Here is an 18,574-nt window from a genome sequence, read left to right on the forward strand (position 1 = left end):
AATGGTATCTTGATGAATGTCCCAGCCTCTTGCCCCGTGCGCTGGGCTCCTTTTCGGCAACCGCCACCACATCTACACCGACTCCTGTCATCCCATCTTCCTGCTCTCTCTCCCACAAGCTTACATCATTACCCCCTTGTCCGCTCCCAGCTGACGACGAGCAAGCTCCCACGTGAGCAACCGCCTCATGTGGTTTCGCCGCTGGACTATCCATCCTGCTGCTGCCTTCTCGACATCAATGACTCCAGGCGGGACGGTGGATCACAAGGCTTTCCGCGTCGGACTCCCTTTAGTTGCACGATTTCGCTTCTGGACGATGATGATGATTATGCTCCTTAATACGGCATTGGTTCCTGGAGTATCCCAGCGGTCCGCTAATAGTCCCCTTAACCACCCGCAACCCTTCCTGTATGCCTACAACCCAGACTCTTTGCTCAACTGCCGATGTTGCCCTTTGTGGCGCCGCAACTCCCATCCTTCAAGTCGGTGACACACTCAAGCTGAAACCGTTGCTACCCCGATATCAGCTGATTCCATGTCGGCACTTCGCCTTCATTCACCTGCTTGACTGAAAAAGACATTACTCCATCCCCTACAGTCACATCGCACTTCTGGCATTTGACATACATCACTTTCGATGACGTCTCTGCCGCCAGATCGACCTTGCTCATGACCCAAACCCCGCATTCTTCATCTACTTGAAACATGAAGCTTTCCCGGACCTTCGTCTGGGCTCTAATCTGCCGAACCCCGCACCCTACATACTGCGGCCCGCGAGAACTACCACGGCATCTATATCCATATAGAGACCAAGCCATCGTCACCTCTCTCACTTCCTATTCTGCTGTTCCCTACCGCGGTATCTACCGTCCTATTGCCTCTAACGTTCGTCTCGGGTATTCTTGGCTCGTTTGCAACAGCCAATGCTCCAGTGTATCATGTCTACTCCCGCACCCCTCCCCAATGGCCCCTCGAACCCTCGCAAACCTCTCGAGAGCCAGACAAACGCGGGCAGTGATATGTCCATGATGCTTTTCATCAGGAAGTTGAATAGGGATCCACTCGAAAAATCCCCTTATTGTAGCAACAAATGGTCACTTTGTAAAGCAACAAATTGACTGAGATATCTGTTGTCCATCCACCAGTGGCGGCCATCAATATCCCCCAAAGTACGCAAATCCTCCTCGCCCACATTACTCATCCTTGGGCATGCAGACCTTCTTGTGAATCTTCCACTTTGCCCTTTGATGCTCCCTCCTACAATAGCCCCCGGCCCGGAATCGCCCGCAACTCGATGCCTTCTGTCCTTTCCCACACATACCTTACAGAGGCGAACTAGTCATTTGGTGATGATGGATACATGATTCTACAGACGCAAGGTTGCGTCTCCATCGCATGACATTTTCAATCTTGCATTGTGTTTTAGGGCCCCTCGCTTCCTACACTACCTCGACGAGGATGTGCCGGCATACCCTTGAAAGGACCCCATCTCCCGCAGATACCTACATATGTGATCAACATCACCCAATCCAATCCAAAACCAATATTTGATAAACCTTTCGACGCCTGTCCTTGATTGAATTGTCGCTTTGCCATCAGATTCGCCAAACTGGCCACATCGAAGCCGTCAACCCACCAAAAAATTTCTGGAAAAGGAATAACTACATAAATGGTAGTCTGTTGCAATTATTTTCATCAGGAAAGTACATAACAATGCAGCTTGCCCTATTCATCAACCATAATGTGAACCCAACTTGTCTGTTCCCTCACTCCATCCACAATCTCTGATGTTGTCCCCGTCTCCTTCCAGGCTCTCCTTGTCTGCTGACATTCTCTCGGCACACACGCCTTCTTATGAACCTTCCAGTCCGCCTTTTGGTGGTCTTTGCCGCAATATGCCACTGCACGACATCTATCGCACCGCTTCACTCCCACAGTCGTGCCGCATACCTTGCACAGCTTGACCTCCAGGCAATCAGTGTGTCCCAAAACCTCACCAAGCATCTCCTCCTCTTGCCGCATTTCCTGCATCATTAATTGCATTTCCTGTCGCATCTGGATCTCATACTGCCCGCTTCCACACAAGGAGGTGACCCAAACTACAATGCGAGGTTTATCCCCGTGCAACATAGATATTGGACTCTGTAGGATGTCTGTCGCAAACCGCCCGCAGCATTCACAGAAAGCCCCCGAGGCACTGCGACATGCTGATTCATGCTCCTTCATAAGAGGCATCATGGCCTGCGCGAACCGTTCGTTGTATTCGGCATCTCGTCCGGCACGATTCGCCTCGATGACAAGACTTCGGGCGATGCTGTGGTTGTGTGTGAATTGCCTGGCGCCAAATTGGCAAATGAACTCGACTTGAACTGTGGAGGTTGCCATAATTTAGTTTCCGGAGCTTTAGATGCTCTGTGTAGCAACGTGTCGAACCGAGCGTGCTTGAACGGTCAAAAGTGGAATGATGAGCAGCAAGCAGCAGTGTGTTGATTGATTGATATCGAATGTGTCTTCTTTTGAAGGAATATTCCTGGTTGTTTTATGATCAAATTTTTGGAATATTTCATCATGCTTGTCTCACCATCCCCTCATTTTCTCCGCCCTTTCATACCATCTTTGCTTTTTATAGTATTATGACGTTGCAGGGCATAGCGTTTCAAACTGCGCCACCAGGATACCCTGGACTTCAAGTGTAAGCCACCAAAGACGGCCCCACGTAACCTTATGAATAACACTTGTGAAAATCTCCTTAGCAGACTCGGCCATCAATGCTGTAAAGCACTATGAAAACCACCCTCTCCATCTTCGTTCCTCAAGGCTCTATGCGCAAGCCGCGACCGGCTTGCCTCTCCTGTTAATCCATAAGTTTTCCCGAATGATGAGGGTTTGGTGCGGATAGGGATAAATAAGTTTCTCGGAATCTGATTGGTCCAAACTTTGTATTACCGGTCGCTAAAGAAGGCTGGATTGGTTGGCGGCTCTAAAAAAAGGTGGGTATCCTCCAGCCACTATCTGTCACTGCTTCTTTGTTTACTTCTTTGTTTACCATCGCCAAATTTGCCTGGCGATCTGTTCGTTTGCTTGGCCAAGTAACCTTTCTTCCATTATCGATCCCGATGCACCGTATGACTGAGGATGGATTCCGATTCTAGGGGTAATCTGAGCCCTGGATCTGATTTTGGAGTCCATTGCCCGTCTTGCAACCAAATAAAACCAGCAAGTGACTTCATTAGCAGGAGGAAATCTGCTAATTAAACTACAATATGCCTGGAATGCCGGGACCAGCGCAATTCCGAGGTAACTGACATCATTGGTATAGTCTATATGCCTCCCTAACCTGATTAAGCGTGCCAGGTCCAAAGGTGCGGTCCTGACGTTGAGGAACCTGGCCGCCTGTCCTTCCTCAGCTGAGAGATCTGCCCCGAAAAGAACCGACGGAGATGCTGGCCTATCGCCTCCTAATGAGAGATCCGGAACCCAGCCTATATCGCCATTAAAGCTACGGCAACTTCATACAGCTAGGAGTTTATTCGGAGAGTCAATTAGCCAGCCGCACGTAGTGCTGGGGACTCCAATTCCACTAACCCAATAAAGCACGCGGCGTTTTCGTGCTCTAGCTCCCTCACCTCCCGTGCAGCCAACGGTCCATCCAATCGCCTCATATTCTGACCCATCTATTGTCCGAAGCAGCACAACTGGTTTGGATTACTCTTACTTGGCTGCTAGGTTCCATAGGGCCGGGAAGGACTCGCAAGATGATCCTTCTAAGGCCGGGGCGAGGGCTAAGCGGGCTGCTATCTAGCGCGGCTATCGTTCACGACGCCGTGCAGGCGAGACTGTGTCACTGTCTCCCTTAATATCTCAAGTCGGCGCGTTTAAAGGTTCGGAGGGGCCTGTGGCAGATATTCTTACTTAATGGTCGCAGTACTTCGGGCTAACCACAGAATGTAGATGCGAGCTAAGATCGACCGCGGCCGAGTGGGCTTCCAGATGGGGATGGGATAGTTAAGGAAGGAGATGACTGGGGCCAGTTCTTGGAGTCCGATATTGACGCCGAGGACTATTTTAACCTGCTGCTTTTGCCCGTTTGGCCACGCAGGTACCTGGAGTAAATAGGGGTAGAGTGTGACTCTGACCTAGGGGACGGGGACGAGGGCGATAGTAATGACTCCGTGGATGAGGGCCCTGTTCGTTATCGCTCGAGGCTGCCTTCTGCACGGCCGAGGACTGGTCGCCGTGGTCTAGCTCTTGGCATAGGAGGGCGGCCGAGATGATCTTAAAGGCAAACTCGATCGTTGAGGCCGCCACGATGTATTCGGAGTCCGGTGAGGATTCTACCTAAAGAGTCAGCGGTATTCCACGCATAAGATCCGGTATGGAATAGAGATCTAGAAGCTTGCGCCTTAACTAGTCGCGATAAGGCTATCCTCTGCGAGTTCTAGATAGAGCTGGATAATGACCAAATGCAGTTTTACAATCGATGCTAAGAGAGTTGGTTCTAGATGAAGATCGATTGCGATGGCATTTGTGCGCGTTATTATCAAAAGGATAAAAAACGCCGCGCCGACGAGCCGTATTTCTTCTCTGCGGATAATTAGCTCGACTTCGGCCCTATACCGGCCCGGTTGCCCTAGCTTATGCCTACCGAAGAGTCTTTGATTGCTCGTATTCACGTCCACGTGAATATTATGCTTATGCGAGGGCAGTAATATAAGTATCGGGGATACATAGTTTATTTTCTCCGCGAGGTTAGCTTAGTATACAACTAGCTCCCGCTTTTGCCGCAGGAGTTGAATATTATATTACTAAGTCCTGCGAATATATCATCCTACGCAAATCTTAGCCAGCAATTTACCCGCCAGTTCCGCATGCGCCGCCAGCTGTTGCATATGCCTCTACCCAGATTGTCACAAGAGTGCACCACGAGAGTCAGAGTGGTGTTACAGATCTGTTGCAGGTTCGGCGGGTCTGGTATCATGGCCTCGCCTCGTCAAATATAATGAGGACGAGGAAGGAAGAAGACGACGGGACAGAGTTGAATCAATCACGAATCTATTCTCCGTCTTAAGATCATCATTCATCTTGACTGACCACCCTCGTATCCGACAGTTAACTCTTAGGACATTAACGATAATAGTGGGCATTATTTCGACTAGTATTAGAGTAGGCGCGGTAGATATTTCTTACCGTCATAAATCATTTATTTATTCGTTTAAATTATTTATTCGTTCATTTAACTATTTGCAATATTTTTGAACCATTTAAACGTTTAAGGAAATATTCGACCGTTTAAACGGTTTGCCCATGTATGAATGCTTGGTATTAGTTGGAGGCATATTGCCACAGCAATCGGCCGTCGGTTCATCCGGGATACATCCGTCACTAGCCAGGGCCTCTACAATGAAGTCGATGATGGCGACGGCGACAGTGATGACGAGGCATCTGATCAGGAGGGTCTGGGCGAGAAGGACACCATCGTGAAGCAGACTGGCCATACAGCGTGGACGTCAGGCATGGTCTACGGCCGGGGTCTTCAAGAAGCCAACTTTGAGACATACCAGCGCCGCGAGAGCTTCCGGCAGCTCAATCAGGAATGGCACTGCCTGCTTGGCTTTCCTTCGGCCTTGCGTGCAGGGAAGGGACCGTCGCCGCGGGTAAGAAGAGGCAGCAGAATTGCTTTGATATAGAGCAGTTCCAGCAACTTCAGGCTGCCCGCTGGAAGCAGCTCCGCAAGGGTCGACTTATCTCTCGAGCTCAGGAGGCTGCTAGGTAGTAACGCCACTTTCCGACCAGAGCAGCATCTGATCATGAGGTCTATCATGCATAACAGGAGCCCAATCGTTGCCATTATGCCCACCGGCGGCGGCAAGAGCTTGCTATTCCAGCTGCCAGCTGCTAGTTGCCCAGGCGGGGTGGCTGTGGTCGTGGTGCCTCTTGTGCCTCTACAGGGGAATCTATAAGATCGCTGCAGGGCCATGAACATCGCCACGGCTCAGTGGCGATCTGATCAGATGATCGGCTACGCCAACCTTATATTCGTGACACCGGAAACGGCACTGTCTAAGCGTTTTTCAGACCTACCTCGACACGCTTGATATCCAGGCCCAGCTAGACCGGATCGTCATTGACGAATGCCACACCACGCTCTAAGGCACGCTCAAGTACCGGCCAAAGCTTCAGGAGATGGGTATGCTAGCTCGGCGAGGCGTTCAGAGGGTCTACCTGACAGCCACGCTGCCCGTCGCCGACGAGGCACGGTTCTTCCATCTGATCAATTGCTCACCTGAAAAGGCAACTGTTTTCCATAGTCCCACAAGCCGGCCCAATATCAGCTACGGCGTGCACACATTTGACATCAATGATGGCAGCAGCAGCGGTCAAAACATACGGGCCACCACTTTAGGGGCGGTCCGGGGTCTGATTGATCAGAAGCTTGGGCAGTACGCCAGCTCGGCTAAGGCCATCGTCTACTGCCAGACAAAGGCAGCAACGCAGGCGCTTGCAGAGGACCTGGTGTGCGATGCCTACTATAGCGACGTCAGCACGGCCGACGATAAGGCAGAACGGCTGCGGCAGTGGATGGAAGGGGTGGACCGGGGCCTACACCAGCGTGGCCGGGTTATCGTCGCACCAATGCACTCGGGATGGGTATCGATATTCCTAATATCCGGCTAATCATCCATCTCGAGATGCCGCGACGGATTGGGGACTATGGTCAGCAGAGTGGACGGGCGGGCCGAGATGGGCTGCCGAGCGAGGCTATTATACTGCGAGCCAGGCGGGGAGCATATGATCAGATGAAGTCTGACCAGTGGCTTGAGCCAGCTGCCCGGACCATCCTCTCGGGGTCACAGTGCCGGCGGATCGCTCTTGACCGGGCACTTGACGGACGCCAGGACCGGACCGGCTGCGAGAGGGGCGAGGAGAAGTGTGACGTCTGCCTCTCGACTGCATCTTCTCTAGCTGCCGAGACGGGACGCCAGTCTGACATTGAAGACGAGGAGGACAGGGAGGTTCGACTACGGCATCTCACAATGCAGTCGGTCCGCGATCTAGTTGCCGCTCGGGCCAGGGAGGATAAGGTGGAGGTGAGCCGGTTCCGGCAGTGTCTGGCAAGACAGCAGGCGCAAGGGTGCCTCTATTGTCAGCTGCTTTGACGCTAGACCATTTGATCATAAGCCTGGCGAGTGTCGGGTGGTGAGTAGATGCGCGAGAAGGGAACTGAGGCGCAGCCAGGTGCAGGCTCTTGCAATGCAGCAGTTCCTCCAGAGAAGAAAAGGGGTTGCGGACTTTGGGGCATGCTTCTATTGCCTCGTGCCTCAGGAGCTCTGCAGCCAGTGGGAAGAGGGCGTGGACAACAGCTGGCAGCTACTGTCGGAAAGCACGTGTGGCACCAGGATGACTACAATTGTGTTGTTGTTCTTGTTGAGTTCAATCTGACTGTCTGAGGTCATCGCCACTTATGATATACGCAGCTCCCCCTCCTTCTTGCCTAATTGGGCCAATTTCTGCGCACAGGGCCCAATTCAACAGCTACAGTCCGATTCCAGCTCCAGCTGTCAGTTTCTAGGGTTGATTCTCGCCACCTTTATGGCTGCCTTTGGCCAAGAATGGTCACGGGTAGGGCGGATACTGCAGGAGGACGAATACCTTGGGGAGATAGCAAGTGCCGGGGATCACAGGGAACGGCATTACCAGCTTTGGGCTTGGCTGGGGGAGAGGATCAAGTGGGGTGGGATGGAGTCAATCCGGCTATGCCGTATTTACCTCAAGGTGGCCGAGATCTTTTATAGCTAGAAAGGGTTGGACTAGATAACCAGACTAGGATGGCATTAGGCAAAAAAACCATCTGATCAATTGAAACTGCCGACTATGGGTCTTCCGCCGACGTCTTGATCCGGTACCTGGCAGGTTCTTGCATTATGACCGGTCTTGCCGCACACTCTGCAGCGTCTGACGGCCGGTCGCGCTGGCTTTGGTTGATGACGACGGCGGCGACAATGGCGACGACTTGTCGAGGGGGGTTCAGCCATCCGGTGCGCATCCATATCGATCTGATCAATTGATTGCGTTCCTTCCTCTTTTATCATGGTGTCTCGTTTCTGTCGCCGGGTCCTTTTTGGCGTCTGGCGCTGACGTAGTATCTCATTTGCCTGTTGAAGGCCTCGGACCCGGGCCTTTAGCAAGGCTTTCTCTTGTATTAATGCCTTTAGTTTCTCGGTAAGAGTCTCCAGTGCTTGAAGCCAGTGGCGAGTACTGGCTGAAATATCGTCCTCAGCTCTCGGATTATTATTATATGGAGAAGGCGTCTCGAGCTTTCTATGTTGAGATAAGATGCGATTTTGCTGGCGATGGGCCTTATTTCTATTGGCTTTTGCAAGTAGTTTGAGATGTCGATCCGCATTTCGTTGAAAGGCTTGAAGGGCAAGATGAGCTTCAGCTATAATATCTGGGTCTGACATATTCAATAGTAGGGGAATTAATTGATCAAATGAAGAGTTAGGTGTAAAGGGGAAAAGTAAGATAGTTTGCTTCTCTAAAATGCTGAGTTATTATCTTTAATAATTAGAAGGTTTAAGCTACTTATGCAATTAACCAAAGCAAATAAATAATGTAAATGATACGCTTATGACGCATACAAGTTATCACGACCCCACGTCAGTGGTCACGTGTCAAGAGCACCACTCACCCGCCAAGGAGTGAGTCGGACCGCCGCTCACGGTCGCCAGGGTGAGCCTCACTGGGAGAAAGGTGAGCCTCACAAGTGCACCCGTGAGTAAGGAAAAAAAAAACCCAGAGTATATAGCACACGCTCATTTGCACTTTCTTATGTACCAGCTACCTCAGCTATCAATACAACTTGGTTACACTCAATACCATTGAGCACATTACCAGACGTGACATTCACTCTGTTCAAGGCAACGCAAGCATCCCCTCTGCCAACATAAACCCAGCACGACCGGTTTATCCCTTGGGAACATCTTTTATTTTGATTCTGATCAATGATAGCAAGGCTTGGACCAGATGGTATCCTGGTCGGCTCCACAGCGACGTCCTAAAACAGGCAAGGTTCGTTTTGCGCATAAAGCTCAACCGAACGAGGGGGTCAGTGAGCATTGAGACCAAACAATCATACCGATACAGCGCTGGATGTCTGCTTGCCATTTTGTGCAAGTGACAGCCCGCAAAAACCCATCCGTGGCCAATAGAAAGGCGCGTTTTGAAAACTTAGTCAGAAAACGCGCCCAGGCGCCAGTGTATCAGTCGCCTTTCGTCAAGCTTCAATCCGACAATTATTCCAAACTCCAATAACTCATGTCACCGGGTAGTTAAAAATATGGGACTAGGTTCATGCGGCTACAGCTATCGCGCTCTATATCTGATATTATTTTTTATCTTGTTCAGAAAAACTTTTGTTCTCTGAACACCCTATCATCCTTGGTCCCAATATCGCCATATGAAAGTTGTCGGGCCGGCAATCGGCGGATCTACCGATCGGCGTCGGTGAGTCTGGGCACAGACGCCGATGTGACAGATTTCTGACTTGATGATATCTCGAGTAACTGCATGCCCTCTATCAACTTGCCCTCCAGCCACAACGCGCAACAAAAATCAACATCGAATAGAACTGCCTTATCACAATGTGTCACAAGCTGCCAGAAGAGCCTAGATGCTATCTCCGAGCGACTTTTTTTTTTTCCTCCACCGATTGGTTTTTCTTTAGCATGGCTCTTCTTCAAGTCCACTGTAACGCGCTCCGCAGCAGGTACCGGATACCTTGACAGGTCTCCGAAATGCAGTGTGGCTGAGCCTGAACTTGTGCCCAGGCATAAGACGGAGCCGGCTATAGTATCTTCCGTGCCCCACCACCATCAATCGTTGCTCCGAGCAACCTGTTTTTGTCGCTTGATGATGTGACGGCGATTTGATCGACCACCAAGTAAGAAATTAATTGCCAAGTTGATCACGAACGACTCCTCCCCGAGCCCAATCCTCCAAATTTCGCCAAGTAAAGTCCTCGTCGCCCATGGGATCTCGGCCGTTGATCGATGCGGTAACCAAATGGCTTGAAAACATTCCAGCCTGTGACGATTCTGCCGACTCTTGTCACGCTAGAGATGGCTCGCTCAGTATCCTAGCTTTCAAGTCGCAAAAGCGCAAGCACTCTCATCTTCAAATCCCCTCACCGCCCGTCTCCGAGATCCAACCGCACCATCACCACAACTCAATAATGCCGCCCCAACCCGGAACGCCTAAGAAGCGCAAGATTGCGACGGCGCCTGATGACCAGGTAGACGATGATACGCCACGACCACTGCGGCTTGCCGACAAGAGCGAAACGCCATCTCTCTCGTCGCTCTCGTCGCAATCTCTCATGGGAGGAAGCCAGCATTCGGGCCGCTCGTCGCCATCCAAGCTGGCGTCACATCTCCGGCTGGATCCGCAAGGCCTCGAGACGGTGGCCATGGATGTGGATGATGCCGACATGCCCGAGTCGCTCATCAGACTGGTCGCAGAGATGCAAGAGATTAATGACGGGCTATGCGTCATCCACAACAGTCTTCGGGTTTGTGTCCATGTTTGAGCTGGCATGTGATATGCGATGCTGACTGGTAATGGTAATATGTGCAGCCATCTATCGAAAGGCTCAAGTCAACGTCACGATCATTGGCCTTACTTCGCGGGTCGGCCTACATGGACTCGGATGATGTAGCCATGGCGTCCCCCGAAACCATCGACGCCAGATTCCCAGAAAAGCACCTCAATGATATCATGGAAATTGTCGACATAGCCAAGGAATGCCAGGGCGCAGATGTAGACGAGACATGCTGGAATAACCATGTGCACTCTCCTCTCCTCCATGCTGCTCTCAACCGACGGCCAGTACCGGGCCAACCCATCAGCTTTACGGCATGGTATGTTTCTCGTACTCGTTTTCTCATGCAAGAATTATGCGCACTGACCTGAGTTCCCCAGCATGAACGCCAGCATGACCGCCAATTATCGCGTATCCCACATCTACTCGTCCAAAGTCGACTATGCCATTTTCATCAATCCCATCCTTGACACAGCCGAGCCGACCAACACCCAGAGAGCTGTTCAACATCTCCAGCGACACAGCCCAGAATCATCTGTCAACCACACTGGCTTCAGCTTGCTGCGAGACCGCCCCATTGCCATTAGCATCGAGACGAAGCGGTACGGCGGCCAGGAGCGCAAGGCTGAATTCCAGCTTGGCATCTGGCTGGCAGCGCAGTGGAAGTTGCTGGCAGAGCAGGCGGCTCCAGAAGGACTACGTGAGCTGCCATTTATTCCGGGTATCATCGTGAATGGTCATGAGTGGAAGATGGTGGCGGCGACGTATGCTGACGGCAAGACGGTAAGACCTTTACTCTTGTCGTTCTGTGGGCGCTATGAAGGCTGACATGTTGAAATATAGAAACTCTGGACTAATCAAGAATTCGGGACCACACGCAGTGTGTTGCGGACGTTTCAGATCGTGGCCGCACTACGAAGACTGAGGAAATGGTCACTTGAGGAATACTGGCCTTGGTACAAGCGATATGTTCTCAAGATTGGATCGGACGAAGGGATCGAGACGATTATAGCGGAGACCAGTTCTTAAAATGTATATATCTAAGGCCTTGCAACAAAGATGAAGACCCTCGTGCTCGACCTCAGCGTCCTGCCGCTGGCCATGTCGCGTGGTGCTATGCTGGGTCGATTTTCACCCGTCTCTCAATAATACTGACTCCTTGTGACAATGTTTAACATGTTTAGAACGCAGGCTTCGAAGGGCCACCCTCATAACGGCAGCCTGGTGCAAAGAGTACCTGGGTTCGGCCTTGGACTGAATGTCTCGGCAACTGTCGTGTACAGTTTCACAGTCAGCATAAACACGGCATCATCATTGACATCGGGCAACAGATGCTGTCAATGAGATTGGTATACTGAGCACAGGTATAAGATACTAACTTTCGTCGCTCCTTTAGATAGAAAATCAAGCGCTCATTTGATCCTCATGGCCCGTCAGTACCTGCGACAAATTCAGGATCAGTCCGTAACCAGACGAAGCTGAGCGCTAGGAGGAGACTGTAGGTAGAAAGACCCATACACGAGGCGTATACCTCGCCTTATAGGAGCCTAAAAGCATGTATACATTAGTATTTCGAACCGCGATCTACAGAGGTTGGTAGCCCGTTGGAGATAGAGGTTTAGGAGGAAAAGTGGGAAGTTTGAAGACAGCTGGTCCAACGCCCAATGGCGTCGGCGAAGTGGGGCGTAACGGATAAACATTCGGAGCGCTTCGGCCGTCGGCCAAACCCCGCTTACCGGGCATGGCTGCCGAGAAATGGCGGCTAAAACCGAGGAGGAATAGAACCTGAACCTGAACCTTCAGCAAGCCCAAAAGCTCCCAGCTTCAGTTCCGCAGCCATGAAGGTCCACGATAAGAGGGCGCGGTTCACCGCCGTCAACGCACTCCTCAGAACCAATACGACGCGTGCCATGGACAGTGCTCTTGGGCAATTCAACGACCTCCTGCGTCTCAGTCGAAGGGACGAGCTGGGTGTGCGAGATATCATCCCCCACCTCCTGCTGCAGCTCGGCCGGGAGCAGGAGTGCTACGATTTTCTCAAGTGGTGGGCCACCATTGACGACAAGGATCATTACAACGGACATTACGACTGGGACGATGACACGCTACCATTCCTAGACATTCACGGGGCCGACCCTTTCGAGCCCATCGACATATTCTGCTCAGGAACCCTCAGCCTCAGTCACCTCGTGGCCCTCACCCTTCTGAAGCTAGGCCTTTTTCTCGACATCGATGCATACCACGAGTCTGAAGGGCCAGTGTTTGGGTTCGGGTATGGGTACGACGAGCCTGATCCCACGATCGATCGACCTGTGGGAAGGCTTGTACGAGCAAAAATGCGAACCATGGACGTACCTGACGTCCAGACAATGGCTGACAAATTACAAAGCCAATACCGCAGGCTCTCTCGGATGGTACATGATGCAAATCCGTACTTCTGGGAAGCTTTGGTCGCGGAAGAGACTCCTCCCCCACCACCCTTCTGTACCCCTGGCTCTGAAGAGGAGGCGCATCTAGTTCTCCATCAGTGCCTACGTGCCTGGCAGGAGACCGAAGATGCCATCCTGATGATTGATGCGGAGACCTCGAGATTCACCAACGTATATCAAGGTACAACCGCTGCCGCTGCTTTGAGCAACGCGCCATCGGAAGGCCCAAGAAAGGATACAGAAACATTGCAAAGAACGCGAGGGACCGGAAAGGTGTTTCCATCGAGGTTCAAGCCTCCGGTGCAAACATTCCCAGCTGAGCTCTTCCCCCCAACTCCTATAAGCCACGGTCAGATGATCCGGTTTGTTTGCCGCAATGACCCAAGAAAGGTACTCACGTACGCCGACGGTGCCTGTACGAATAATGGGCAGCTAGAACCTAGCGCAGGCTGGGCCGTAGTGTGCGGAACGCCTGGGAATGACGACAAGAGTTGCATTGTGTCCGGTCGACTCGAGGATAAGGGCCCATTTGGGGATGACAGCGTAGCGACCAGCAACCGAGCTGAACTGCGGGCAGCCATCGCCGTACTACGTCTCTGTGACTGGCGGGATCAGGGTTACGACGGCATCGTCATTGCAACCGACTCAACCTATTTAGTTGATGGGGCCACCGGCTGGGCTAAAGGTTGGGTGCGAAAAGGGTGGAAGACGCGCACCGGTGGTAACGTCAAGAACAAAGATCTGTGGGATCTATTACTCGGCGAGGTGGAAAGATGGCATCATCAGGGACTGCGTGTTGATCTTTGGAAGATCCCGAGGGAGCTGAATGGCGATGCTGATGCGGCGGCGAAACAGGCAGCTCGCAACGGGGCGGCCAAGGTTGAGTTTGAAGATATCATGTTAGGCTCTTCGCAAACCGCGACCGCCGAGACCGAACCAGGCTCTCGAATCCTTGCGCTCTGCCTCGAGTATGAGTCTCTCTTCGACGCTTGTTTTGGAAGCCTCGTTTCGCATATCACTTCCAAGGCTAAGATGGAGCGGGCCACGACGCCAGAAGCCGCCCTCACCATACTTGACCAGGATTCGCCTCCGTCCGTTATCCTTGTCGTGGATGGAGGCCTCACACGCCAGAGGAAAGTCTGGGAGCGCGTCATAGACCGCCTCCGTGAGGGGGCCACAGTGGTGCTAGCAGGCTGTTTCAGCAGCATGGTGAACGAGGGCGAGTTCAATCGCTTCTTTGCCAAACTGGGTCTTCCCTGGAAGAGAGGATCCTATCACCGGGCAACAGTCAGTTTGCGCTGCGGTGGTGTCGGCGACCACCTGGCGAGCCGGCTCCCCGCCTCATATAGCCAGAAGGCGCTCTTTGTGCAGAACATGGAGAGATCAGCGGCCTGGTACACTGAAGAGGGAACATTTGATGAAGCTGCAGTGGTAATTGCCCAAGTCGGGTCAGGCAAGCTTGGCTATATTGGAGATGTGAATGGGGAAGAGGGCTCGGACAAGGTGGTTTTGGCCATGTGTGGCCTTCTGGACTGACTGAACTGATTTCCTTTTGTACGTGGTCATGAGGAATAGCGATGATAAGTCAGCCCGCCTTTTCAACACCTAATTTGCTGTGCGAGCAATTGTATTTGATAATAATGATGATATTGTGCTAACCCTTGAGAGGTGGGAGAGAAGCTAATCAAGACTTCATTGGCCGTTAGCAAGTGTATCCAGAAAGCTGGGAAAGTGGCTTAAGTAGTTTGAGAATTTTGACGCTCTGTCTGAAAAACAGGTCTGAAGTCAATGTGCAATTTAGAGATTCACCAGCTATAAATATTGGCCGAAAAAAATAGTCGAGGGGAGGACTGTACTTGCTGAAATATACTTCCCAAAATCAACTTAAGGCAGGGAGTGTTTTGTTGCCAGACAGCCACATTTGATAGCCGAGCTTGGCAGTGGGTTAGCATCGCACAAGACTGCTGGAATATCACGGAAGTGGCAAATCAGGCCAACTTATGGAGGCCGGTCAAAAGGCTCATTGCAAAGGCTCTGTACGTAAGGGAGGTGCGGAAACTTGGCCCAGACGCGTCTCCCTAGAGGGGTTCCCTACCCCCGACTTCAAGCTATGAGTTCAACCCGGCTGATTCTGTTGAAATGATGGCACTAATAAGCAGTATAGAAAGTATGTTTGGCGTGGAATCTTTAGTCATTCTTTGATTTGTCGCCAGGGCTCGAGGCTGAGATGCTTTGATACGACCGCTGATGGGCCCTCGTGGCAATAGGAAGAACTACTAGACCTAGAGCCATAGGAGACAGTCAGGTCTAGTTAAAGCGAAGTTGAGGAGTCTCTTGCAAAAACTGTTGGTGCCTTTTGTAACAGCTTGCCTGCATGTCAGCCAGCTGAATAGCCCGGTGACCTCTCATCAAGTTCTACCCCCTTTATTATGTACAGCGCAAGCCACGTCAGCTTATCTGCCAGTCAGATCGTGCTTTTCTGCCACAAGAAAGTGAGGTGTTTTTCTCTGTTTCTGCCTAATTGCTGACGGTTCTTGTTGTTTAAACCTCTGGCTCAACGAGGCCAGCAGGACCAAGTATTGCGTCTCGTCCGGTCCGGTCCTTGACTTGCTCCAATGGATCTTAAACGTCACATCTGTATACCTTTACCGGCCGAGGAGTTTAATTTCCGGCTTCTTACACTCTTTCCTAGGCCATAGGACTAAGAAATTGCTTGCAATCTGGAGGTTCATGCCCTCTCGAGCCAACCGAAACATGAGTCTCTTTCGTACACCTGGGCAATGCTTAAGACCTACGTCTTATTCTCGTCAACGGCTCCCTATGAGAGGAATAGACAACATATTAAAAATTCTCGTTAACGGAAGACACATTGGTGTAACGTAAAACTTGCAAATTGCTCTCCAATACCTACGCAAATCGTCTGTTGACAATGCTCTGATTCTTTGTGGTTGGGATCTTGGTGGTGGGTTGGGGCCTTGCGCCACACAATCTAGTGACGAAGTTGTTATGCTGGGAGTCCCCTATTTCTTGTTCTGGGGCCTGATGGTGAACGGTATCGATTCGTTGGCGATGCCCCTGTTCAAGGGGTTAGTCCCGACGAGTTGCCACCCCACCATAGCAATGAATATGACGTGAAGGACTTTGTGATTCGGTAGTGGATAAAGAAACCGGTGGATACTCTTATTTAGTCTGATATTGTCGAATCGCAGGAGCTCAAATCACTGTCCGGGTGACCCAGGCGGAAGATGAATCTCCGCAAACTCGAACCGTCGAGTTGTTCAACCACGTCCTCCGGACTCTCATCACCAAAAGCCTCGGGCCATCTATCAGCTGCTCCCGCTCCAACAAGAAGCCTAATCACATCCGACTTCTTGGCTCGCGCTGCCCTGCGTAGTGGCGTGCGCTCTAGGTCGTCCTCGGCCTGCATAGTCGCATTCATCCCCACGAGGAACTCGACAAGATCAAGATGCCCAGACGAAGAAGTCAGATGCAACGGTGTAGACTTCTTCTCATCAGTGGCCTCCAGGTCAGCGCCTCTCTCAACGAACAACCGTGCAATGTCTAGATGCCCCTTCTGGGCCGCCAAGTGCAGCATCGTTTTGCCTCCCTTGCCTATCGCCTCCTCGTCAGCCTGCGCTTCAAGTAGTATCTGTACAGCTTCCATATGCCCATTGCGAATGGAAAGATGCAATGCTGTATCCTGGCTTTTCATTTTGATGTTGGCATCGGCGTGAGCGTCGATCAAGAGCTTCATGATCTCCAACTCTCCATTTTCGGCGGCCTTGTGTAGAGGCGTGAAGCCGCTCGCGTCTGTTGCGTCCAAGTCCAGCTCCTTTTGCTTCACTAGAACTTGGACAGTAGCTATACGCCCTAGAGACGCTGCCCAGTGAAGTGGTGTCTGTCCTTCGCGGTCCCTGACTTCGTATTTGGCGCCGAGGTCGATGAGTAACTTCACGGTCTGGTCGTTTCCCGCAATGGCTTCCAGATGTATTGCCGTTGTGCCGCTACGGTCACGAATATCCTTGTTTGACTGCCTCCCAAGCTCTTCAACAATAGCATCATGTCCCCCGTACGAAGCCAAGTGAAGCGGTGTCCTTCCAACATTGTCCCTGATGTCGAGAGCTGCCCCGGCCTGCAGCAGCACCTCGAACGTGGCAAGCTGGCCGTGAGCTGCCGCAAGATGTAAAGGAGTCCTGCCGTCTCTGGCCTGTGAGTCAACATCTGCGCCTCTGCGGAGCATATCCCGTGCCATCCGGGCGCTGTCATTCTTGGCGGCGTATTGAAGGGGAATCGATCCGCTGAGATCTCGAGCCTTAAGTCCCCGCGGCGTTGTCCACTTCCACACGGCGTTCTCCTTATTTGTGACTGTATCGTAATGCAGTGGCGTCCAATCATGGATGTTCTTCTTGATATTGTGAGTATTTCTCATCGAAAATGCTTCAAGAAGCTTGGCTTTGTTTCCAGAAGGTCTAGGGTCATCCTCTAGTCCCGAGTTGATACCATGTGTACCATGCACAACCGTCGAGAGCCAGGATCACAACCATCGTGAATAGCTTCACGGTCAGCGTGAACGCTACACCACAACTAGCATCAGGCAACGGCCTGCTGCCTATGAGATCGGCAGACTGAACACAGGTATAAGAGACTGACTCACTTCACTCCTTTAGATAGAAAATCAAGCGCTCATTTGATCCCCGTCATGGCCCACCAGTACCTGCGACAACAACCACTCTTTCGCCACGCGAAAGAAAAAAAAGCACCACATAATTAGGGAAAACCCGACTATGCCTAGAGGCAGGAAGTTAGTAAAAACCATTCACCGGGCCTTAAATCTACTTAATGAGATCTTATAATATCGGGAAAACTATTTTTACTTTTACTTCTGCTCTTATTGTGGCATTATTGCACTTCCAAGTTGCCAACCTCGTCGTCGCTCTGCCGTCTGGTGACCAATCAGAATTTAGCGGACAAAATAGGGCCGTTTTCGGAAGAGTGGGGCTAGGATTCAGCCAATCACGAATTTCGCGGACAAAATCCATCCATTTTCGGAAGTGCGAAGCGGCTAATCTATATAGAGCCTAGCGCATTACTCCAGGAAGCTAAGCAGAAAGGGAGAGAGACTCATTGATTGCCCGTCAAGGTTTATACCCGTTGGCTCATGTGGGCCAAGGCCCAGGCGAGCCAACCTAGCAAGCTAGGTTAGCCACAAAATTATGGGACAGTCACAAAATCCGGGACATCAACGAGGCCCTTTTTCCCCCTTAAATAGCCGCCTTTTTCATCCTCTGAGTTTCAGTGACCGTCAAAAGTGATTTCTGAAGCTAAAAAGGAGCGGGATGAAGCTATTGGCGATGCCTAAAGCGATAATATTAATGATATTAATAATATCTATGATGAAAGCCGTTACTTAAGCTCCCAAGGCCGCCGCCTTACTAGACGGTCCCTCATATAAATTTAGCTACGATAGCATCTATTTAGCCCCTTTAGCTGGCTTCTCATATAGCCCTTCCTTGCCTGATGATGCCCGTGATCCTTTGTATCCCTGATA

At 51.4% G+C, this 18,574-nt stretch overlaps 4 protein-coding genes across 4 annotated transcripts; 3 read left to right on the forward strand and 1 right to left on the reverse strand.

The window, feature by feature from the left end:
- Positions 1 to 5,312: 5,312 nt before the first annotated feature.
- Positions 5,313 to 6,675, forward strand: NCS57_01481800 (uncharacterized protein; the record flags this gene model as incomplete). The annotated part of the gene is made up of 2 exons (XM_053064404.1): positions 5,313 to 5,654; positions 6,163 to 6,675. The coding sequence occupies 2 exons, from the start codon at positions 5,313 to 5,315 to the stop codon at positions 6,673 to 6,675; spliced, it is 855 nt and encodes a 284-aa protein (XP_052906288.1).
- A 3,352-nt stretch (positions 6,676 to 10,027) lies between these two features.
- Positions 10,028 to 11,626, forward strand: NCS57_01481900 (uncharacterized protein; the record flags this gene model as incomplete). Its single annotated transcript, XM_053064405.1, has 4 exons — positions 10,028 to 10,567; positions 10,633 to 10,916; positions 10,978 to 11,380; positions 11,441 to 11,626. The coding sequence occupies 4 exons, from the start codon at positions 10,028 to 10,030 to the stop codon at positions 11,624 to 11,626; spliced, it is 1,413 nt and encodes a 470-aa protein (XP_052906289.1).
- Positions 11,627 to 12,435: 809 nt separating this feature from the next.
- On the forward strand, positions 12,436 to 14,562 carry NCS57_01482000 (RNase H type-1 domain-containing protein; the record flags this gene model as incomplete). Its single annotated transcript, XM_053064406.1, has 1 exon — positions 12,436 to 14,562. One exon carries the CDS (start codon positions 12,436 to 12,438, stop codon positions 14,560 to 14,562), a length of 2,127 nt encoding a protein of 708 aa, XP_052906290.1.
- Positions 14,563 to 16,210: 1,648 nt separating this feature from the next.
- NCS57_01482100 (uncharacterized protein) lies at positions 16,211 to 17,455 on the reverse strand (the record flags this gene model as incomplete). The annotated part of the gene is made up of 1 exon (XM_053064407.1): positions 16,211 to 17,455. One exon carries the CDS (start codon positions 17,453 to 17,455, stop codon positions 16,211 to 16,213), a length of 1,245 nt encoding a protein of 414 aa, XP_052906291.1.
- Positions 17,456 to 18,574: the final 1,119 nt, after the last annotated feature.

This window comes from Fusarium keratoplasticum, chromosome 14 (genome assembly GCF_025433545.1).
Source record: "Fusarium keratoplasticum isolate Fu6.1 chromosome 14, whole genome shotgun sequence".
In the NCBI taxonomy this organism is placed as follows: domain Eukaryota; kingdom Fungi; phylum Ascomycota; class Sordariomycetes; order Hypocreales; family Nectriaceae; genus Fusarium; species Fusarium keratoplasticum.